The following is a 23,676-nucleotide window of genomic DNA, read 5'->3' on the forward strand; positions in this document are numbered from 1 at the left end:
AATTTGCGGGTGGGTCGGGTCGACCCGCGGGCACGGGTCGAGTTTGCCAGGTCTAGAGCCCACCTAAAGATTGAAGAAGCTAAATCTTATAGATGGGGATCCACCAAATCAATGATCTCGGTCACAATTGTATTGCTAGAAGTCAAGGTTGACCATTAATATTCTCTTAAGGATGATCATTTGGGTAGTGAATTCATAAATTTAAACTCTCGATTCTTACTGCCTAGTATTTTCTTACTTTTTTGCTAGACAATTTCGCCCACTATTTCAGGAGAGAACAGCCACACAGGCTCACTTTTTACCAAATAAAAGTATACCTAGTTTAAGCAAATGACAGATACATTTCAAACATAGTAAGGATCGTATAACAGTGTGTAAATTTAAGAAATGCATTTAAAACTATTAAACAGGTGCCAAATCTACACATTGCCATAATATGGAAGTGGTAACAGTCGCATATTGGGAAAGTCCTATAGATCCAGTGGTTCAGAAATGCAGATTTTGGACTCAGCACCCTGTATACTCACTTGGGTTGTCTAGTGAGGGAATCTTGCATCAAAAACCTCTGTTATTCAATAGAATCACCCAAAAAAGAAAACCCAGACTTGCTCATTTACTTGGCCATGGTTTTATTGGCGTGCTCAATTCTTTAAGAATTCGGAGTTCACGTTAGCCTCATAGACTTAATGGATGTTGCCTCAGATTTTCTCACGAGTTATATTGAAACTCGCCAGCTACTTAGCAGGGTAGTTTTTGAGACTAGTGGAGCATACTCTATTGTCCCCAATGAAAGATTTTGAGTTGGCTTGGACTTCTTAAATATCAATAAAAAAGAACTATCTACACAGAATGAAATGACTTGCCCTAAGAACTGGCAATCTCATTGCTTCAATATAAACATTATGCTTCAAGTAAGAAGCAACAGTTACAAAATTTTGGTTTGCACCTTGTTTACATCAGCTTAACCAAAAAAAACATACATACATGAAGAGAAGTTCGAGTCTTCTCAAGTGCCAACTCCATCTATATCAACTCTATGGTTTGCACCTTGTTACATCAGCCTGACCAAAAAAACATACAAACATGAAGGGAAGTTCTAGTCTTCTCAAGTGCCAACACCATCTATATCAACTCTATGTCTTCGTCTTTTATGTCGTAAATCATCGGAAGACTGTCTAGAATATCACTGAACTCTGGTTCTTCGTGATATTGGCTATCAAGAGGGACAACTGATTCTTCTACTTGTCCAATTCCCTTGAAAGGTACTTGACAATCTTGTAATCCCACAAAAGAGCCAATATCTCTACTAGCATTTCTGCCTCTACTCCCTATATCCATTTCTACACATATTGCACGATCTTCAACAACACTTTGCATTTCAATGTTCTCTCTAATTTCCCTATTTAATAACAAGTTTTCTGATTCATGGGTAGTAGATATTATCCCATGCGTTTTAGTTTTCATCTCCCTGCCTGTAGGTTTCATTGTTGGTTTGTTTGTCACTTTACTTTTCTTCTGAGGACCAACACCCATTTTTCTGTTCATCGATAGTTTCTTCTTAATTTCTTTCTTCGCCTTTTCCACTAGAGAACTCTTCTGTTTTTCCACATTTTGATCAGTAAAACCCATTGAACTATTCCATTGATTAGTCGACGTCTTCGAAGTGTTAGCATTCCATGTTTCCCTCCAAGGCGAAAATCCCATATTCTGATCAGCACCCAAATTGGGAACAAAAGGAACAGTCCCAAACCCAAAACCCAAATTAGGGTTTTGTCCAGGAATTCCCAAAGGGAAGAAACCCCAAGTACAGACATACTTATCCATTCCTGGAACAAAAGGAGGGAGCGACGGAATCGGAATCTCAGCAGAATGAAAGACCCTCTTACAGTTCTGACATCTAAGATTGCAATTCTCATAATCCCTAACATACTCATAAAGATTACAACAATAAGGACAGGTTGTCCAGAAATTCAAATCTAGGGTTTTGTTCCGGGTCTGTTTCTGTTTTTCCTCTTTAGTGGGTTTCATGGAACTGCTTAAATAGAACTGTTTATCATAAAGAGCTCTCTTCAAGGGATCAGATAACACATTCCAGGCATCAACAACAAGCTTGAATGCATTATCAGCCCCAACTAATTTGTTCTTGCTAGGATGTAAGAGAAGGGCTAATCTTCTGTATTGTCTGTTCATGATTTCAAGGTTGTTAGAACTAGGGTGAAGTTGGAGAATTGCATACCAGTCCATTTGGTTGTTGATTCGCTTCTCGGCGGCAATGAGGACGTCGGAAATGGCGAGAATCCGATCGGCGCCGTCAAGGAGGGGATCAAGATCTTGAGCTTGAATGGCGAATTTCATACCGCCCACGAGATCGCGCGCCATCAAAAGTTTCTCTGCAATTCCAAGTGATCTCTCAGCCTCAGCTCTGTTCTTGCTGTTCTCCATTTCAAGATTAATCTTTTTCTATGAGGGTTTTGAAATGGCTCTCTTTCTCTCTCTCTCTTTGTGGGTTTTTTGTGGGGAGAAAGCTGGAAAAATAGGATTATTAAATGGGTTTCTCTCAGTGTGTTTCTGTTTTTGGTTAGGAAGAAAGCTAAGAAGGTCAAAGAAATCTGATTTTTTTGAAATAGGTCTCTCTCTCTCTCTCTCTCTCTCTCTCTCTCAGTTTCTGGTCTGGGAGATGTTGAAAAGCTAAAATAAATGGGGATTTCGAAATGGGTTTCTCTCCCTCTGTTTCTGTATGAGGTTTTTGAGGAGAAAGGAGGAGAGAAAGTGGAGAGAAAAACAAGGAAAATCTCTCATAAGTCATAAAAGAGCTGAGTGTTTCGAAGAGTGTGCGTACTGCGTAGTGGCTGATGCGTTGTCGATGAGTGAAATCTAATTTCATGCAAAAAGATTTTGATGGACGAAAATGGAAGGATTAGTTTCAAGTAATGACAGATAATAATGTATTCATTTTAGGATATTGATTTTATTTGGGGGGATATTATTGTCTTTGAAGAATGTCAATTTCTCCTATTAGAATCTCTCCCTATGCCTGTCTATGAGATGGGTGATCCTGTTCCAAGAGTTTAGAATGATTATGCAACAAATACTGGGTCCCACCTTGGATTGATTATCTATACGATTGGATGAACCCAACCGTCCGATTATTCTTTCAGAGTGTGGACATGAAGGGCCTTGATTGGATAGATCAGGGGTGTAACTTCTCTACTTCGGATATGATCCACTTATGTAGGTCAAGTTGTTTTTTGAATCAGACCCTCCATCAGAGAGTGTTTTCCTTAGTCATGCTTATGTTGTACACAATTTGGGCTTAGGATTTCAGGAGGAGGAGAGGGTGTTGCTTTGTATAAACGTTGAGAGCATTCAGACACTAATTGGTGCCTACAAGTGGTGAGAGAGGAGTTGGGCGGGTGAAGTGGCTAAAAATTAGGAAACAAAATACATGAAACTAGCATCTCCAAGGGGTGAGAAGGGGCTAAAAAAATCTGTAAACAAAAAAAAAATCTAATCGCCTGATTTTTTTTGCCACTTCTCGTTGCCGTAGACACTAGTTTCCTCCTTTATTTCGTTTCCTGCAACTCATCAATTTATCATGAAAACAAATTCCTGACAGCCAAACGTGCCCGAAAGGTATTTTCAAACAGTGGCACCCTCCATTTGGATCTAGGATGCCCCATCGGATTTTGTTGGTACCTCTGGGACACAATCGGATATGGATCCACCTGTTGTGCCCAAATCCTGTCCATTATTAACCTTTGGATTGGATCACACATTCACACCCCATTGCCAAGTAACGTTATTTCACGAAAAAATTTCCTTGGAAAGTGTTTACTTCAGTTTTTTACTACAAGCTGAAGGATATTATTAAGTCAAGCAATTTCATGTCTATTTTCTTCATATCCTCTTTATTTTGTTTGTTACTTGAGGTAGTCGCACCATATGATGAGACAGATTTTTACCCTCCACATGTCTCACATGTATACGTAGTTGTAATGTAGGTCAAGATAATCCTGGGTCCGACAAGGCTTGACTCATAGCACATGTTTGTACATATGGGACCTACATCAAGAGATGGGCTAGATTGGGCTTTCAATGGACCCCGGATGGCCCGACCGATTCAACTCTAAATAGGTGGGACAACAATTAGAACTAGAAATGCAGTTATTTCATATAAATTCAAGTCAAATCCTAGCCAGAGGTATAACACAGAATATTGCAAAGAATTTATAAGCCTAACAGGAAACAATTTACTTGCTCAAAATTAAACAATTCAAGAGAGATTTAAATGTTCCAAACTTATAATGACATGGTACAATAAATGAAATCAAAAATAACAAAGATCATTAAAATCTGAATGATTTATATGAACGTCAAACTGTTTGCTTTGCTTCATTCTCTGAACTGAATTTTGGAGGGGCGGATATAATTTACCGTGACAAATTGCTCAAGGATTCCATAGTGAAGAGAAAGAAAATCAGTTCCTGAACCTTTATTAATGGGTGCCGTTGCGAAGCACTGGCTTGATTTTTCCGTTTGGGTCCATAGTGTCATAGTCTTTAATATAGTTCCCGAGCCGTGAAAAAAAATTCAACAGAGGACAAACAAATCCACTATCCGTGAAGTAACTCAATATAGCAGTAAAGGCAAGACGTGTAGGCAGATCGACTCATCAAGTTCCCCAATCCTCCACCTGAGAACATTTTGTCCCGCATTGCAACTCATTACCAACATGCCAGCATGAAGGTGTTAATTCTTGCACTGTTCATTTGCCAACTGCGAGTCATCAAAGGCCTCTCTCTTTGGAAAGAACATCTTGGTCCTAAAGAAGAGGACGGAGCATGTGTAAATTCTTGTTGCAGCTACCAAAGATACCCCAATGTAGACACTCACAGTTGCAGTACAAATATACAAGTACCTACAGGAAAAGGATGACATTTAGATTAACAAAATTTACTGCTGACTATGAAATCTGTTGTATTCAGGGGAGGTATCTTGACACACTACCAAACAGAATATTCATAACACGCTTTTAAATTTTAAATAACATTGCTTCCACATACTACATTCTTTAAGCCAGTCAAATGGTCTGAAAGATGACCAATCTTTATAATTAAAAACCATGCTTCCACAACAACCAGTACATGCATGCACAAATGGATGTAACTAATAGGACAAAAGGATAATAAGAGAGGAGGGAACACTGAAAACATGTGAGTTAAAAATACAACTCTAGGAACTCTGAAGCAGGCTAAGAGATTACCTTTAGAAAACCTAAATATAAAAAAATATGCACATGGAACTCTAAACCATGTGAGGTATGGACCAAGAAATGTTGATAGACAGTCGACCAAAGATTGAGAGATTACTACCAGAACAACTAACTAGAGATTCAAGGAGCTGTAGGCGGGACACAAAGAACAGTTGCAAGTCACTACAACATTATCGAACAGTATATAAATTCAAGATGAGTTCGCAAGTGTGCTAGGCAAGGCAATTCTTCCCTATTATCAAGAGATGAACTGTAAGGAAAATCATCACAGGTAGGAACCAATTATTGGATCAGCTCTATCTAACAGCAAAATAACATGGCAAAACCAAATACTTTAATACACTAAGGGAATTCTAGTCAATTAACATATTGACATATTGTATAAACACTAAACCGGGGATAGGAAATATTCTTACTTGGGGGAGAATACACTCCACACAAATAAGTGGTTCCTCATAAGCAGCAATATGATGGTGAATGCAGTCAATGTAACCGAGTTCAATCCCAAGGGCAGAAGACAAGGAACGCCAATCATCCTCTGTAGATAACAACCCAAATCTGCGCTTTGTGACACTAACAAACACTTCATCTCCTTCATCGGTACATACATCGTCATGCCGAGAAGAAACAATAGAGGAGATGCATAAGTAATAATGAATAGCAAGATCCCAGCTAGCACTGTAGAGTGACTAGAGATGCCCTGGTGTACAGTAAACAGTGGTTGGTGGTTAGTGATACAATGGTTAATACAACTCCAAAACTAACGATGAGAATTATGACCCTCACTAGGAATGGAAGCTAGAATCAACTCAGATCAGTAGGCAATAACATTACTATATATGCTCCTGCAACATCAACAGTAGCTAAGTTGTTGCTGTTCCCAAGACCAAAATGGCCCGCCATTCCCAAAAAGTACATGGCGGCAACCTGCGAAGTACAAAATTTTCATTGTCAGATCTTAAAAAGCAATCACTAAATCTGCTGGGAACACAAGAAAGTGCACAATATGAGGCAGTGTATACAATTGATACTAGGAGAAATGGAGAATGATGTGCACAAGCGCGTCAAATTGATATGACCATATGGTTAGAAGGCATATGGAATATGGATGCAGACGTGCAGTCTCTCTCAGCCTCTCACAAACAAAAATATAGCTGTCAAGGAAAGAGGATCAGCTCTGTTGCCAGTTATACGTACCACATTTCATAGTTAATGCATATAAATATTTATAAATAATACATACACCATATTTCATGTGTAATTCATATAAATAGAACCATGTAACCAGATTTGGCTTCAATATGCGTTTTGATTTTAGTATGTATCTCGATGGGAATTGAAACATAAATATTTTGGTCACTTTATTTTGCTTTCGGTGAAAATTTAAACCATTTTTGGAATGCATCCATTACTAAATCTCCGAGCTTCTCATGTTATATTAGTGATTTTGGCCAAAATAAAATATAATCGACACATCGAGTGAAAGAAAGAATCAAAATCTCATCATAGAATTATAACATACATCTTTCACATGGAATTCATTAAAATAGAACTATGTAACATATACTACAGTATACCAGTTGTGGTTTTGGTTTCATTATGCGTTTTGATTTCAGTGGGAATGAAAACAGAAGCATTTTGGTTGTTTCGTGTTGGTTTCGGTGGAAATTTAAAATATTTTTCGAATGCATTCATTGCTCAATCTCTGTGCTTCTCAGTTTATATTAGTGATTGAGGCCAAAATAAAATATAATGGATAACAACGTTGCATCATCAAGCGAAAGAAAGAATCAAAAGTATCATAATAGAATTATAAGATTTCAGGTAATTTTGAAAAAAAGGGCGGCCCAGTGCACGAGGCTCCCGCCATTGCAGGGTCTGGGGAGGGATGTATGCAGCGTTACCCCTGCTTTGCAGAGAGGCTGTTTCCTTGACTCTAACCTGTGACCACCAGGTCGCAATGGAGCAACCTTACCATTGCGCCAAGGCTGGCTGATGTAGGCTGTGAAGAGAAATAGAAGAAGAAGAAGAAGAAGATGGTGGGGCTGGTTTTGGGAAAGAAGGGTTCAAGGGTTAGTGTTTCAGGAGGGTTTAAGAGGGATGGAGTTTAGGGTCTAGACAACAAGGTTGCAAGGTTTCTAAGGCTTGGAAAGTGAAGGCTACTGTTGGGTGTGGAAGATGGTTTCGGATGATTTTGGGAGACTCAAATCTTTTTGCAGATTTGGGAATTTCAGGGCGCCTCAAGATTCGAAACTCGGAGACTCGGATCTTTGCTCTAATACCAAATTGATATAGGCTGTGAAGAGAAATAGAAGAAGAAAGAAGAAACAGAGGAGATTAGAAGTAGAAAAGGAGAATTTAGGGAGGAAGAGAAGAAGAAGAATTCTGCAGGGAGAGTTCACTCAATAATCTCAATAATTCATTTAAAGTTAAGAAATAAGCTGTAGCTTAGCCTACAAATAGGCAATTAAGAGCCCTAAAATAAAGAAACTTCCTAAATTAAGAATCCCTTAAAGACTAAACTACCATAAAAGTAACAAAGACTAAAATAACCCAAATAACATCAAGTAATCCCAAAAATATCCCTAAGAATAATAAAATAACCATAACATAAACAAAAAGATCCCCTATGTGGGCCCACGAGTGCGACCCCGTCTAGAATAAACACGCAATGGGCATTATCTCCATCACTGGCCCTCTCATTTAAGGTATTTTTGAACACGACTCTAAATGATACTAACAATTATTAATTTTTCTTTACATGGGAATACGACTCTCTTTTGTTCAGTTTCATTGTTGATAGGCCCCAATTGAATGGTAAAATTCATTTCATCTAATATTTTAAATTTATACAATTAATACACATAATGCATAAACAGCCAGAAAATGTTCGCAAATGAAATTTCCAGATTTAATAAATTAAGTTTTTCAAGCAAATAGAAGATATAATTAGTTGATATGTCCCAATTGAATGGTAAAATTCATTCCATCTAATATTTTAAATTTATACAATCAATACACATTATGCATAAACCGATAGAAAATGCTCGCGAATGGAATTTCCTAATTTAATAAATTCAGTTATTCTGGCAAATAGAAGAAATAATTAACTACGCACTCCAATATCTAATGACCTTAACATTCAACACGGGAGTATTCAATCAATTATATAAAGAAATCATTTCTTCCCATGGTGACAAAAATAAAGATAGTGATTTATTTTGACACTGACCTCAACCCACTGTTTATGATGGGGTCCATCAGTAGAAAAATATATCATGGTAGCCAGGATTTGCAATAGTAGTAGTAGAATAGGGACTGCATTTACTGGTTGCTGGAGAAGCAACTGCAAAAGGCACCAACAAAGTACATATATCCTTCCAATCAAGTACGCAGTTTCACTCACTCCTAACAGAAGAGACTCAATTTGCAACTCAGTGGAAAGAGAGGCCGAGTTGAGTTCAGTGGACCCACAAGTAGTGAAATTTGTAACGGGCATGATCCATGGTGATGCTAAGTTCGTTCCAATCATTGTCATACCAAGGGTCGCATAGACGATCTGAGCTACATGGTTCTCATATTCTGTGACATGCAAGAAAACCAGGAACCCAGATATAACAACGCTGACCTGGACTACAAGAACAAAAGTTTTCATTGATCTCACTAGATATAGAGAGGAGCTCAAGCCGATAACAAGGAGCACTGAAACTATCTGGAAATATTTTACGGTGAGAGTGCCGGCATGCTCAAGCCAATTGGATATATCAGGAAGATGAGTCCAATTCACACCACCTTGATGCCAACCTCTCAAAATTCTCCCAGAGATGAGCACCCCAATAATAGAACAGAACTGAAGATATATGTTTTGATTTTTCCATCGTAGAGATTTGTTGTCAATAAACCTTGGAACAATTCCTTCATTGGTGTGGCACAATTGACTGGTAGTATAGCTCTTTTGTCCCTTCACTGCATCAAATAATTTTGACACTTGTCCTATCGGAAGGGATTGGATTGTTGTACGGAGAAATATTAAATATATTGTAGAGGTCAGAAAATGCCATATGTATTGCTCTTCCTCTACCATGGAACTTGCACCAAGACTAAAAGTATGAACTAGAACTGCAAAAAAAGTAAAGGTCTCATCTAACCGCCACTTGTAATTATGGTTATTTAAGTCAGGAGACCATTCTAATTGTGCGTGGTAAACTTCTCGGCACGTTCGGAATAGAAGGTTCAGCAGTATCATGCATGATAGGAGCATTAAGGCAACACCAGATGCAAGCAAGTGGAGAGGCTTCTGCACAAGGATGGAACTGTAAAATTTCTATTGATGACTAATTATAAATTGAGGAAAGGGTTCCTGCGCTCGAGCGCAGATAGCTTATCTGTGCTCGAGTGCTGGAAAGGGGGGTGGGGCCACATTGGGGGGCAATCCTAAGCATTCATTTGACAGGCCCCACCGTGAATGGGGGGTGTACAAAAAATCAGCTCCATTGGACCATCTTAGGGTGTCCATTTGTGGGGCCAAAAATGGACAGATACTGTTTGCCCACAAATCTGCTCATTTTTGGCCCCACAAATGGACACCCTATGGTGATCCAATGGAGCTGATTTTTAGTGGACACCCTATCCATGAAAGGGCCCATCAAATGAATGCTTTGGATCCCCCCACCCAAATGTGGCCCACCCCTGTTTCTGCACTCGAGCGCAGGAACCCTTTCCTCAATTGAATTAATGCAAAAAAATTATCCATTTATTTTTGACTTGAAGCTTGGGATAACAAAGTGATATTTACATCAGTTACTTTCCGTGATAACCACTTGGTCGAAGTTCTTAAAAAATCATCATATGCTGCAATAGTGCTCCGAATGTCATCAATATTGTTTGATCTGCATCAAAAAACTATAGTTGAAGCATCATAAAACCATTCACACATAAAGGAACTTATTTTATGATTTAAAAAACAGCAAAATTACATGAAGTGTGTGCCGTTCTTAGATTTCAAGGAACTATGGAAAACCACAGCTTTTGAAAATAAGCAACATAGCTTTTCTCTGATATTGCCATTGCAACTCCTGATTTTCGAACCTTGCTCATGACTAGAGTCGTAACATGGCGAATCTACACACAATACACCGGGCAATTGTGCTTGTAGTAATCTTAGTAACTGCCAAGAATTCAATTCCATTGCTCGCAGCAGTTGCTCATCTGATAAAAAGATTAAAAAAAATCAGCATACAAAACTCGATTTAAAGATGAAATAAGTACCAATGCAAGAAACATATTCAATAAAGAATAAGTCTGTAACCTTCAAAATGGGGTTTGGGGCTAAATAAATGGCACGGGTGGATGAGAACTTCCATCTCTTCGTCACGGATCTCTATTTTGATTAACGGTTCTCCTAGAGGCCTTTTTAAGTCTTCTAGAGGATGAAGGCAGGCATACCCTCTTTCACCCATTCCTGTTCTCTACTGTAATTGATGCTTTTAGAAGAATGATGGAAAATCTTGAGACATGGGTTTGATTGATGCTTGTGTTGCATGGATTCAAATTCGTGTCTCGGGATCTAACAGGGGGGATTAAATTTGTCGGATTCGGTAAACCCCCAAAAGTAGGATTTGTAAATTCATCGATTTTTATTAAATAAAATAAAATTTTTAAAATTTAATGATTTGGAAAAAAACATAAATTATGTCGAAAGGATAGAGAGTTAAAGTCTTAGTGCTATTTAACATACAAAGTAAACAATATGGTGGAAGAATCTATTAGGAGAGCAATACAGTGCTGGTTCAGCTACTTGTGAAGACGTTTGTGCTAACCAGGTACAGCAACCAATCCAATGTTTCATGAAAAGGATAAATCAAATTGAATAGAATGCCATGATGTGAAGTAGAAGGTGGAAAACAGGGGAATTTCTGCACATTATGTAAGGCTAGAGTTTCAAGTGATAGATATGTTCACCCATGGTAACTTCCTTGTGCCTTTTTCGAGTCCAATGAATCCTAAAGAGTTGAATTGAAATTTAAACATGTTCATAATGTTTCCTATAATTTTATCTTTAATATTAAAAAAGAGATAAAAGAGTATTCAATATTAAGTTATAGCGATCATATTTCTAGAATTGGTACAAAGTGAAATAGATGGCAAGAAACCAAATTTAATTGAAGAACATATGACTAATCATAGATTCAATAAAGACTTTCGAAGGGGGTGTAAAAGATTAACGGGCCATCGTAGCCTTTTAATAGCATTCTTTTCTTTTCGCCACAATCAATTTATTATGATAAAACAAAAAAAGAAGAAGAAAGTAAACCGACCTGTCATAGAATCAAAGATTCCTGCAATCAAAACACCGACACTGTTCTTTGGAATAGGAACACCAAAAAGAAGAGCCAATGTTGGTGCAATGTCCACCTAAACCACACAATTAAATAAAAGGTAAGTGGTGGAAAAGAGGAGCACCTCCATGTGATTTTGCAAATGTCTCTTACTTATACAACAGACTACAGATTAAAAAATGAGTGATTAATATATAAAGAAATGTTGTAAATGTGAGGACTTGCTCTCATTGTAAATATTTTCAACACATAAGGACATCTAACATGCATTCGACAAAATAAGCATTGCAAATTTACCATCTTTTCAGTTGAACAATGGCAATTTCCACGGACTATAATGTCGTTTGGGATATCTTATCCTTTGTTATTTATTCAAACTATTCATTGACATTTTTTGGGGGTGGGGGTTCCTGATCTCGATGTGTTGTGAAAGACTAGAATTCACTAAAATTTGATAATGACATGAGACTCAGGGAAATTCAATGTTTGGTTACCTGAAATGTCGTGTCATAGGTTGCCAATGGAGAATTCGGGACCCTTGACCCAAGACCAATAACCAGCGCTAAAGAGTCAGTTTCTTCATACGAGGATCCTCCATGATTCCCACCATTTGTCATGCCATGGTCACTGACTATCATCTATCCAAAAAATGAGAATAAAGAAGCCTGGTTAGCCAACTCAAATTATTGAAATTACCCTATCATCACAAAAATCATCTGAAAAATAGACACGGAAAAATAATATGGATGAATGGACATTAAGTTGATTCAAAGGCTTAGCACGACTATATTCAGACATGCATCAGATTCTAATACTTTAGGATTCGCTACGACACTTCTAGATTTCTTTAATTTATATTTTTCTAAATGCTACAACAAATTTACAATTATCACATGTTTTGAGTTTTACCTTCTAGTAATTTATTTTACATGGAAATAAAATATTATATTTACTTAACCTAAAATTCCCAATATATAACCATATTATAATGTCAAATAATTAAAATTAGCTGAATCCACAAATCCTTATTTTTTTAAGGAAGCAGAATCCAACGCTCGATACCCTTGTTGGATTTCGACACTCATAACATAGATCACTGGTTACTAAACATAGTGAGAAAGAATCTAGTGAAAGAAAGACAGGATATACAATTCAGTAAGAGGAGATAAAACGATGATGTTGATGAGGTGGACTAAACTGTAAGCCAATGCAAGAAAGGTATTAATGACAATAATGGGTATCACTGGTGTTTGAATAGGAAAACAAGCAGCATTATAATGGAAAACTAATGAGAGAACATAATGTGAGAAAACATATGATAGACAATAGATTGAGGATCCTTGGCAAAAATAGAGATAATAGATCGAGGATCCTTAGAAAACACAGAGATAATAGATCAGGGATCCTTGGAAATGCATGATGTTACGGTCCTAAGTGGGGGCCCACCTAGGTATGTGACTGGGTGGGACCCAGCCTGGTATGGGACAGGTTTAGCGTTCCATCAGCTCTAGAGCTTTTGGCTTATCAGTAAGGTACCTAACATTTGGTATCAGAGCAACCACCACGTCCCGTGTTCGAGTCACGGAAGGGGCGACCTGTGGAGAGGACAAGCTGGAAAGGGCTACCTGGTAAAAAAAGCTAGAGTGAAAGCTACCAGAGTGAAGTTGCCACAGAGTGGGCCGCCGCGGAAGCAGTGACATGTGGAAAGGGATACCGGGCTACCTAGAGAAAAAAAAGCCAGAGTGAAAGTTGTCACAGAGTGGGCCGCCGAGGACGGTGGATTCGGAAGCGTGGTGGTATGTTACAGTCCTAAGTGGGGGGCCGCCTAGGTATTGGACTGGGTGGGACCCAACCTGGAATGGGACATGTTTAAAGGGCCTTGCCTAACGCATTCCATCAGCTCTAGAGCTTTTGGCGTATCGGTAAGGTACCTAACACATGGCACCTAGTGATATAAAATGCTTCAACACGTCTAACTCATTTTTATGCCTTTGCATGAACAAGTATTGAATGGAAATTATTAACTGATAAGCAAGACCTAAAGAAACTGCAGCTTTTTTAGAGAATTTCAAGATATTAATCATTTACATCGTTGTCATATGCTCCATGTTTTCACCAATTAAAACCCCTATATTTGAATCTACATGACTTTTAGAAATATAATTTTGAATCCACACAATTTAACAAAAACCTTTAGACATCTTGCCCCCATAGCAACATGATTTATTTCAATTCTCAATTATATTACAATATTTGAGACAGCTATATCTCCAGTCATATATAGTTTTTTACAGCATATGTATCAACTAGCAAGCCTCCGGTTAATATAAACTAGCACATGATCAAAACGTTGTTAAAAATATTTTTATATTCTACAAAGCTATATATTCTTTTTTTTTATCAAGAACAAAGCTATATATTCATTCAATTTGTTCTATCAAAAGATAAAAATTAAGTACTGAAATGAACATATAAGAAATGCAGCATCAAACATTATCGATTTGTAAATGCAAGATACTGAGAACAAAAGTCGCACAAACCAAAAGTGTGCGCTTGTCATGACTGTTTTGATGCAAGATTGTGCTCATATGAATCTTCTTAATAACTTCATCCATCTCCTTCAACTTTGGGGCCATCAAGACACTGGAATTGTTAGATTGTCAAAATTAATACAAAAATTAGGGAATAATTGTGCTAAATGAACCACCTATTAAGCTAATAAAGGTAAAAAAAAAGTTTACCTATATCGTCCACCGATATGCCCAACATGATCTAAGCCTAAATAGTGAAGAATCTAAAACAATAGCTTCAGTTAGGAATGCACCCGCACCATAAATAATAAATTCAAATTTATGAGAAAAAGCTATCATATAAACCTTAAACAGGGTGGTATAATGTTATACCAGAACTTGTGATGTATCATAACTAACCACCATAGAACTAAATAGTGTCCAATCTTAGGGCTTTGTTGCCAGGTTATCGTAAATGGCAATGTCTTGACTCTTGATCGTCATATATAATGAGATCCACGGGAAAGAAAATCACAAATATCGAAGGTGTAGAAAATATAAGTTTAAACTATGTTTACAAACCTAGATAAGCTGTACTGTTCAAGAATAGATTTTATACTTGGCTGAGAATATTAGATGAGATTAGACTTTGAAATGAGAATATGAATAAAAAGGCCAGACAGAAGCTCCACATATTTAAGCATTTATCATAAGAAAAGAAATGTCACTGTGAAATAACAGCACAAACGCCAAGATAGAAAAGACAGACGATAAAGAATAAAAACATTTAAGAAATTGTCAAATGAAAAAAATAAAATAAATGAAACTCGTGCTGTCTGAATAACCATCAAGCAAATACTAAATAGCCTAGCTGACCAAATTGACAATGAAAACATCAATAGATCAAGGCTTGGGTCCTGATGCTTTATACATAGAGTAACACTATAAGACAGTTTCGATTCCAACAACTACTGCAAAAAGTTATTTACCAAGTGTTTTTTTTTTGGAAATTTTAATCTATTGCAAAAAATTTATAATATTTTAGTACAGCAATCTCACTATTGTATTGAAACAATTGAACTGAGCATCGACCCAGGGAAAATACCTCCCTTGTTTGAATCATAAGGTCGGTGTTTGAATCCTCATCCATTTGGACTTGGACCGTCCAGATTCCAACAACAAAAAAAACTACAATGAGAACAATAACCACAATGATGCCCACTATTAAAAAAAAAAATAGGGACTGCCTCATTCTATCGAAATGAGTTCGTGTCCTACTGTTCTGCTCCACTCACCAACTACCTCCCTTTTTGAAATTATGACCCCCCCCCCCCCCCCCCCCGCTGTGTCGATTGCGTCACAAAAAGGAGGAGGAGAGGGAGTTCACAGATTTCAAAGTAAACAAAATTTATGACCCCTAGTGTTTATTGGATGCGAAAAGTGTATCTACTCGACCGAGTAGATAACGTTATCTACTCTGTCGCATGAAACACAGTGGGCCCACATTGTGTGGATGATTAAAAGCATTCTTTTGATGTGCCCTGACATAGATAGGGTGTGCCCAAAAAATCAGCTTCATAGGATCATCCTAACCCTTCGATTTGTGGAGGTTAAAAATGGACAGATCTGTGGAGGTTTATAGCCGTTCATTTTAACCTCCACAAATAGAAGGGTTGGGATGATCCTATGGAACTGTTTTCTGGGCACACCCTATCTATATCAGGGCCCATCAAATGAATGGTTTGCATCAAGGTTGCCAGAGTGGGAAGTGAAAGCGGGGAGTGAAGGCTCTCAGGAAGGTGGGAAGCATGAAGGGTCGAGAATTTTTTTAGTAGTTAAATATTTAAAATTTTAAAAAAAAATAAAAAAATACCCCATCGTTTGGAAGTTAAGATTTTGACCCGACCTGTTTTTTTCAAATTTTGTACTAGAACTGGACAGTTTTATCCACTTAGATTTGGGTCTTAGAACTATTTTTAATAGATTCAAATGGGGGTTATTCCCTTATTTACATGAAAATCTTAAGTACTTAAATGACTTTACATGTAAATACTAAGAAGATGAAGAGAAGAGAACTAGCAAGAGACAATGAGGGTAGATAGGAAACGTGCTTCCCATAGAGTGGGATACGCGTTTCCCATACAGTGGGAATCGAATTTCCCATAGAGTGGGAAATTCTAGACACATGCAATTGAACTGTTGCCATAACCTGGGTCAAGGAATTTCTGGACACAACCCAAGATATCACTAAAAATAAAGTTCACTACAGTAGAATCAATGTCACTTATAATGGGAAAATCATAATAAAAAATGTTACAAGCACTAAAACTATAAATATACCAGAAGATCCCAGTCATTAGAAGTGAGCTCAACATCCAAATGCCGGGTTACATTCTGATCCACTTGTACCGTATCTTTCACCTAAAACAGAGGGAAAATAACCATAAAAGTATCAGAAGTATGTGGTCATGTTCAATAGTCAACCCAAGTGGGAAAATGCATCACAGCCGAAAAAATACAATGAACAGCTGAAGCAAAGCAAGGAAATTTAAATTAACAGTGGAGATAAATTTTGTAATTTAACAATTAATAGCAAAAAAAGAAATGAAACTTCACACACTATCATATACTAGATGAGATCAAAAGCTTAACATGCCCACAAAGCATAGTGGCATTTGTACTGTTTGAAAATCAAGCAGTGGACTATAATACACATACCCACAATTCCATACACTTACATAGAAACTGCTAACTCCATCGTGTCTTGTAAATAATCTGGGAAACAGCTTAATCCATGTCTCATCGCCAAGCATCACCATTTTCCAACCGATACTATGAAATTGGCCTGCAACCCAATGGATTTGAGCAAAAAGTCTGCAACCCAGAAATTGAGACCTCTATTTTATTGCTGAAAATGAGCCTACCATAGCATGTATCCAACTAACCAATAAGATTATCATCTAAGAGAGCTTGAGTGTTAAAATTGAAAGCCACATCTAAGAAACCTCCAATTGCCCCAGAAACCATTGCCTGCAGGTAAACATATACATGAATAGAGTAAATATAAGACCCAGAAACATCTGCCTACATATGATGTCAACAATATAGTATGATAAGATTGTTCAACCTTTAACCGAGGCATGGTAACTGTGGGAGGTTCAGCTTTTGAATGGTACCCAATTGCCCTTCCATTTGATAACAAGGACTGAGTATATGGCATTGCTTCCATCATAGCCTTAGTCGGAGGAAGCCCACCCTTTCCCAGTACAAACTCTGCAGGGAGGCCATCGACAACCTAAACTGACATAATTTATAATTGAAAAAAAAAAAATGAAATCCATTCAAAGTACATAAATATCATATAATTTATGGGCGATGATATTTTCACCCCTCTACAGTACGCATTCGCCCCCCTTTTATCGTGATTTGACATCAAAAAGCGTGAAAGTTGCCCACTGTTAATGATATAAGGGGGGCGAATGCGTAGTGCAGGGGGGTGAAAATATCATCGCCCATAATTTATATTGAAAACCAAGGAGATCATTCATGGAACTTATTTCTCTTGAGGAATAATAATTACATACCATTAATATCAATCGATCAAACAAAGGAGGTATCTCTGACATCTCCTGCAATAAGATCATACCATCAAGTTGCACTTAGACTAGCAAAAACAAGTCTGCATACATGTAAAGATATATCACCACAAAAGTCTAAAGTTCGAAACACACACGGGTGCTTTGGATTTGGCCAAAAGATTTTGCATTGATGAAGTGACTAAGTATTTCTTCCATAGCTATATAGTCAAAAAAATATTAACATAAGCAAAGAAAATTTTCTCTATTAATTTTTGAGGCACAACCTATTGAGACTGTGGCCATCTAATGGACGGTTTGGATCATCATCTGGTGCGGGCCATACCTTACTTTTAATAAAGTGAGGAGTGGGATCATCAAAATACAGTAGTGCTGATAACATTACCATTTAATAAGTTATATAACTCTCCAGATCAAAACAAACAAAAGAATGTATGTATCCGCCAATGATTTTGAATGTAGTGAATCAGCAAGTAATATCTAAATTATATTCAACCGATATCTAAATCAACATAAACCACATATCAATATCAGTAAGGTAAAATCCTAGAATTCACACAATCATAGTCAATATAGAAATCTGCAAATCTGCGCCTATAGCACAATCAGCCACAATTTAGTAAAATAATTGAGTCCATAATTCATCCAAAATAACTGTTTTCACGGTAAAAAAAAAAGGATCAAAGACTGACATGGTAGACCGATCGGAGCTGGTAAGGAGAGAGTGCTCGATCTGTTAGGTTATTGATGGGATCGCAGGTAGGAAAACGGTAGCTCTCAGGACCACTGAAAAGGAGGAATTGAAGGATAGATCTGAAGAATTAGGTCAATCAGATCATTGAATGAAAGTGGAAATATGAGGTATCAGATTACCTGACGCCAGAGAGAGCTGGTTTGACGGGGAAAAACCCTAATACGAAAAGAGAGAGGCCGATGACCTGCAACAGAACGGCCGTGACGGTCCATTTTGCGAGTGTGGCGCAGGTTAGCATGTTCAGAGAGAGAGAGAGAAGAGAATCGAATAGAACCTTAAAGAGGCGGGGTATTTGGCCTGGTTTAAAGAGATTTTATAGGGAGCTGACTTTTTCGCTCCCCTTTAGGATTATACGCCCCACTTGTCACTTGACTTTAACGCTTTTTATAGTGAGTGATAAATTCGCACCACGTGTAGCATGATTCGCACCCTTGGTAAGGTGAATTGACGTCAAAAGCGTTGAAAGGGGTCGTCAATTCACGTTAGAGGGGTGTGAATCATCATACTGGGGGTGTGAATTTATCACGACCCTTGATATATGATGGAATCCCGTATGGCCCATCATTTTTGGAAAAGTAGGCACAACATAAGATGATCCTCTATAGATAGGAGGGCTAGGATCGCGCTATGGAAATTATTTTTGGGTCCACAATCTATTTACGTTGTGGCCCATCAAATGGACGGTTTGGATCATCCTATGGTCTGGCCGGTACTGTACTTTCTGGAAAATACTGGACTATACAGGCTTACATCATAGCTTTGGAGATGAACCCAAGGCTGGCCTGCCATGCTTTAATAATAGGACGAACTTAGGAGCATTTGGGGAATTGTAATAGAATGTGACAGCTGGTTCAATTATAAAAAGACAAGGTGAGTTCTCTCTTATCAACAAAAGATGGTAGTGCAAATATCAGCAGCCAAAATTATGTTTGGCTGTTTATTCGCACTTCAACAAATCGGATGTAAAATGTGAGGCAGATATTTTACAATATCTCACTGACCATAAATTTTACCTCAGTAAATAATTTAAGGGCCTAATGGAGGACACTCCAGCAATAGTTTCTCATGCCAACCATTGTATAATTCTTCAGCACTTTCCTGATACAATCACCAGGCCTTGAATTTCTTACAAACATGTATCATTAACAAAAGGTGAAATATAGATAAATTGTAGAGAGGAGTGATACAATGTGGGTAAGATTAGTCAATACATAATTTAGAAGAGTGGTATCAGTAAACCACTCATTGACCCCAAAAATATCAGGGAGAATAACATTACAGTTCCACACTTGTAGCAAAAAATAATATTAACACCCCTGATACCTTCTTCCAAAGGCATTTGTTTTACTAAGGCATGCATGGCTATTTCTATAAATACTCTGCATCTAAGACTTTACATCTTTCAGTGCCCCTCCCTTTTCAAGTTCATTGACTAAGTCCCTCAGAGAGGGAACTTTCATTGCCAAAGTCCTGTAAAGTCTCGAGTATCTGGCACGAGTTCCATCGGAGGTCCTTGCCAGAGCCAATAAGCTCAGAGCTTCGGGGAGTTGGCTAAAGACTTGTTTCATCTCCTCTAAGCTCATATCTGCGAGAACTGAAGGCCTTGGAACGACTCTTACAATCTCACTGCCTTTTGGGTCCTGCACTCGAGCATCTGCTTTGATGACGAGCTCCGAATTGGAGTTTGCTCCACATTTTATGATAAATGGTTTCGTTGAACCTGTATTGAACTGCAACACGTTCCACTGTGCCACTTCGGTCTCTGCACCAGATGCTAAGTCTGCGGACTGTTGGAGGGTTCGACCTTCTTGTAGAGGGTCATCTTGTTCTGGAATTGACTGCAAAGTTTAATAGCATTGTGGAAAATTAGGTTCAAAACTGACATGAGAAACTCTAACACTAGGTGCAGAAATAAATTATCATTAATAGCAGAAGTTCTGTTCTTCCTTTTCCTATAAGTGGACAAGAATCAAAAAATTTAAATCTAGAACATAGATGCCACAAAAGAAGATAATGCAAAATACATACTCTGCGTGTGTGATTATAATTTTTCATCATAGCGGTCTCGTGTCTGGAGTCTCTAGAGCCTTCTGAGAACCACATTTTGAAGTCACTTGTTTTTTAAGTTACTTAGGGAATCCAAAGATTGAAACCATAATCTCGTGGTTGCATCATAAAGCAACTTCCAACTGAGACATGACTCAAGCCTTAAGACACTAGTTTATACCCCACGGACAACTTTTTCTAGACTAAGATTTCACCCACGATGATCATCTGTCATGACTAGGGTTTCATACAACAATTTCTAATCACTACTTTAAATTAAAAATCTGAAATATCAGGAATCACAATTACAAGTGAACAGGCAATCGAGAGAGCAGGTTCTTCAGCCATATAATATATGAGCTCCGGTTTCATACCATGGGCACTAGTCCATTAGAGGAAATCCAGGGAAGCAATGCATAACACTTATGGCTGCCAACATTTCAGGCGTGGTTGCCACAATTTCTGCCAGTGGTAAAAGGCAGAATAGTGCTCTGATGCTAAGGTACCTGGAGGTATCAAATACTGTGAAGATATGGTAAAGGGATCCTCAAAGTTCTAAAATCTTAGAATAAGGGTACAACAAGGATACAATATATGAGTGTGGTATATGGGTAATGAACTCTAAGAAAATTTTAAAATACTTTAAACAAAACATGCTTTGAATTATGAAATGCACATGCATCTCTTTCGTAGAACAAATCAGCACCTCTTTTCCTAGTTCAGATATCCCACACCTTTATCCTTCTTGTATCAATTTGATTCGGGTACTCTATCTATTTGGAAGGATCCTAGTTTCATAACTCCAATGATACCAAACTTGTTTCCATTATGAAATTATCAGCTGCAAGTGCGTAACAATGCACATCAATTTAAGAAAGCATTGTTAGGTTCATTTCACGTTTACAACTATATTTACATATCTTTTAAGGAAATAATATTCGGAAAGTCTAGTGCACAAAAACATAGTTAGCAAAACTATGTTTTAAAGGGAGTTTCTTTTTTTTAAATTCAAACAAACGTGTTTTGTTGGTGTGCCATTTAAAACTTATACAAAGAATAAAACTCCGTTTTTCGAGGCAAACGTTTTAAACACGTTTAAAATGCGTTTTAAACACGTTTTATTTTTTTTGCCAACTTTCCAATTTTACCCCAACCATATTTTGTAAATGACAAAATTCTAAACTCATTTTTTTGTGTTTCCGTTATTTTTACTACGTTTTTTTTTTTTTTTTGAACCAATCCCGTATTAAACTCGATTTTTTTGCCGTCCCGTTTTTTGGCCGAATCACATTTTGCTAACTATGCTCAAAACATGGTGGATATTTACAGACATACAATTGGCAAACCACCTTCTACTGGATTTTATCTACCTCCAATCTAAACAGGTTGTTCAATTTCAATTTCATTATTTCTATTGATGCCACTTTCAACAGTGTTCTAACTAGGTATGATGAGAGAGGGATTAATGAAGAAAGATTGGGAAGTTGCAAGCATATCAATATAACGAGAGAGAGAGAGAGAGAGAGAGAGAGAGAGAGGGGAGGGGAGGGGGAGGGGGGTTTCTCCGCAAGGTAGTGCAAATATCAGTAGCCTTAAAATATAGTACAATACCATGCGGAGATACGATAAGATAAAAATTGAACAGATCCATAAGATACGATACCATGTTGAGGATGGATGAGAGCTAATGATGCCCAAACACTTCAAGCATAGCGCATGGATACAGCAAGAGTATAACTTCTTACACTTCGTTTTGAACTATTGAGCACAATTATATGATAGAAAGATATTCCTATTTTGAAGTGTCTGGAAATCAAAGGTGGAAGCTGTTCTACTTAATTGGTAAGAAAGGGAACACACCAACTTCCGAAACTCGGTATCATAAGAGGAAGTCAGCGTGAAATCTTATGATAAAGTTTTAAAATAACTGATTAAAGTACTGAAACACACAATGTGAATGTGCAGCTACAGCCTGAAGACAAACGAGATGTTATAATACAAAAAAGTATGATGCACTACTTTAAAACTGTTTTCTGGAAAGAGAAATTAATAATGAAAAAGCTATCTCCTGTTGTAAAAAATTGATATGGAGCAACCATTCAAAAAAAAAAAAAAAAACTGATACAGAGCATACCTCTACTACACTACGAGCATCTGCAATCTGCCTCCGTGCACATGGATGATCAATATCGAGAAGAGAAGGCATCCGCTCTGATAGTTCATCCAGAGAGACAAGCAGCGCTTTCTTCTTGTTTTTGGTCAGCGAGTTTTGAGAAGTTTGTCTCATTATATCCTGTGACCAATGTAGTCCATGATCAACTCAAATTTAAATGCCGGCATTAGATAAAGAGGAATTGTGTTAAGTACCATACCTTGATTTGTTTCAAGATGCCATCAAGGGCTATAAGAGATGCTAGCCGTGCATCTTCAGCTGCAGTAGAAGGATTGTGGATGGGTGAACCACCTTCTTCTTTTGACATCAAGGATACATCACTTCGCATTTGTTGCAAAATCTAGTAACAAAAGGGGAAAAAAATTAAGGTGCCTACTGATAGTAGAAAATCTATAGTTCAAAAGATCATAGAGAGTACACTAAAAATATACGGGATTTGCTAGCGTCCATCGCAAAAGGCATTTCGCGGATGAGTTGTTGCATGTGAGAGCAGCCACATCATGAATGAAGACAAAATCTGCTGAAAAGTGAGCTCGTGTGGCAGCTCTCACATGCAACAGCCCATCCACAAAATGCATTCTCTGATGTACGCTAACAAATCCCAAAATATACTAGTAAACATTACTTGATAACAGTAGATACAATAGAAACCTTTGGATTGGAGTTCGACCAATTACTCCAAAAGCTTGAGCTATTAGAGTTGTCCTTATTTAATCATTTATACTTTAACACTCCCCCTCACGTGTGGCCCCCCTTTTGGGTTGGCCTTACACGTGGATTTTTAATATCAAGGAGTTGTTGGGTTTTGAACCCAAGACCTGCCCGTGAGGCAATAGCTCTGATACCATGTGAAACAACCAGTCACTCCAAAAGCTTAAGCTATTAGAGTCGGCGTTATTTAATATTTATCCTTTAACAATATATACTAATACTGAGAAAGAGACATATACCCAATCCACCGCCTCACTTCTTGGTGTTAAATAGAAA

General features: G+C 37.7%; 3 protein-coding genes across 10 annotated transcripts in view; all 3 read right to left on the reverse strand.

Moving 5' to 3' along the window:
* Positions 1–855: 855 nt before the first annotated feature.
* On the reverse strand, positions 856–2,848 carry LOC143848393 (uncharacterized). The gene has a single exon (XM_077357334.1). It carries the CDS (start codon positions 2,440–2,442, stop codon positions 1,123–1,125), a length of 1,320 nt encoding a protein of 439 aa, XP_077213449.1. The 5' UTR covers positions 2,443–2,848; the 3' UTR covers positions 856–1,122.
* Positions 2,849–4,198: 1,350 nt separating this feature from the next.
* On the reverse strand, positions 4,199–18,733 carry LOC143848550 (Alkaline-phosphatase-like family protein). 5 transcript variants are annotated; one of them, XM_077357502.1, is made up of 17 exons: positions 18,590–18,733; positions 18,409–18,502; positions 17,705–17,749; positions 17,248–17,415; positions 17,066–17,150; positions 16,859–16,965; positions 16,461–16,541; positions 14,352–14,404; positions 14,151–14,253; positions 12,105–12,248; positions 11,590–11,686; positions 10,249–10,480; positions 10,068–10,161; positions 8,505–9,569; positions 6,107–6,199; positions 5,689–5,972; positions 4,199–4,918 (listed from the first exon to the last, which is right to left on the reverse strand). In XM_077357502.1, exons 1-17 carry the CDS (start codon positions 18,706–18,708, stop codon positions 4,750–4,752), a joined length of 3,033 nt encoding a protein of 1,010 aa, XP_077213617.1. In that variant the 5' UTR covers positions 18,709–18,733; the 3' UTR covers positions 4,199–4,749. The 5 variants fall into 5 exon arrangements, with proteins under 5 accessions (XP_077213617.1, XP_077213618.1, XP_077213619.1 ...); XM_077357503.1 differs by lacking the exon at positions 18,590–18,733 and having other exon boundaries at positions 17,248–17,393; positions 18,409–18,503; XM_077357504.1 differs by lacking the exon at positions 18,590–18,733 and having other exon boundaries at positions 17,248–17,420; positions 18,409–18,495.
* Positions 18,734–19,612: 879 nt separating this feature from the next.
* Positions 19,613–23,676, reverse strand: part of LOC143848453 (kinesin-like protein KIN-14B) — a 55,872-nt gene continuing 51,808 nt past the window's right edge. For all 4 annotated transcript variants that reach the window (XM_077357403.1, XM_077357402.1, XM_077357401.1 and 1 more), the window contains 3 exons: positions 22,889–23,029; positions 22,651–22,809; positions 19,613–20,308 (listed from right to left, as the gene is read on the reverse strand). In XM_077357403.1, the coding sequence (XP_077213518.1) occupies positions 19,856–20,308; positions 22,651–22,809; positions 22,889–23,029 (753 nt within the window). In that variant the 3' untranslated portion in view covers positions 19,613–19,855. The remainder of the gene's footprint in view (positions 20,309–22,650; positions 22,810–22,888; positions 23,030–23,676) is intronic.

This window comes from Tasmannia lanceolata, unplaced genomic scaffold (genome assembly GCF_043159265.1).
Source record: "Tasmannia lanceolata isolate RefF3 unplaced genomic scaffold, GAP_Taslan_0.1 ptg000016l, whole genome shotgun sequence".
NCBI lineage: Eukaryota > Viridiplantae > Streptophyta > Magnoliopsida > Canellales > Winteraceae > Tasmannia > Tasmannia lanceolata.

Coding starts and splice junctions, on each gene's coding strand:
- LOC143848393 (XM_077357334.1), bottom strand. CDS start 2,442: ATGGAGAACAGCAAGAACAGAGCTGAGGCTGAGAGATCACTTGGAATT.
- LOC143848550 (XM_077357502.1), bottom strand. CDS start 18,708: ATGCTAACCTGCGCCACACTCGCAAAATGGACCGTCACGGCCGTTCTG. Junction 16,542..16,858: donor ATGGAGTTAGCAGTTTCTAT/GTAAGTGTATGG, acceptor CCTCTGTTTTAG/GTGAAAGATACGGTACAAGT. Junction 9,570..10,067: donor TATCACGGAAAGTAACTGAT/GTAAATATCACT, acceptor ATCCTTGTGCAG/AAGCCTCTCCACTTGCTTGC.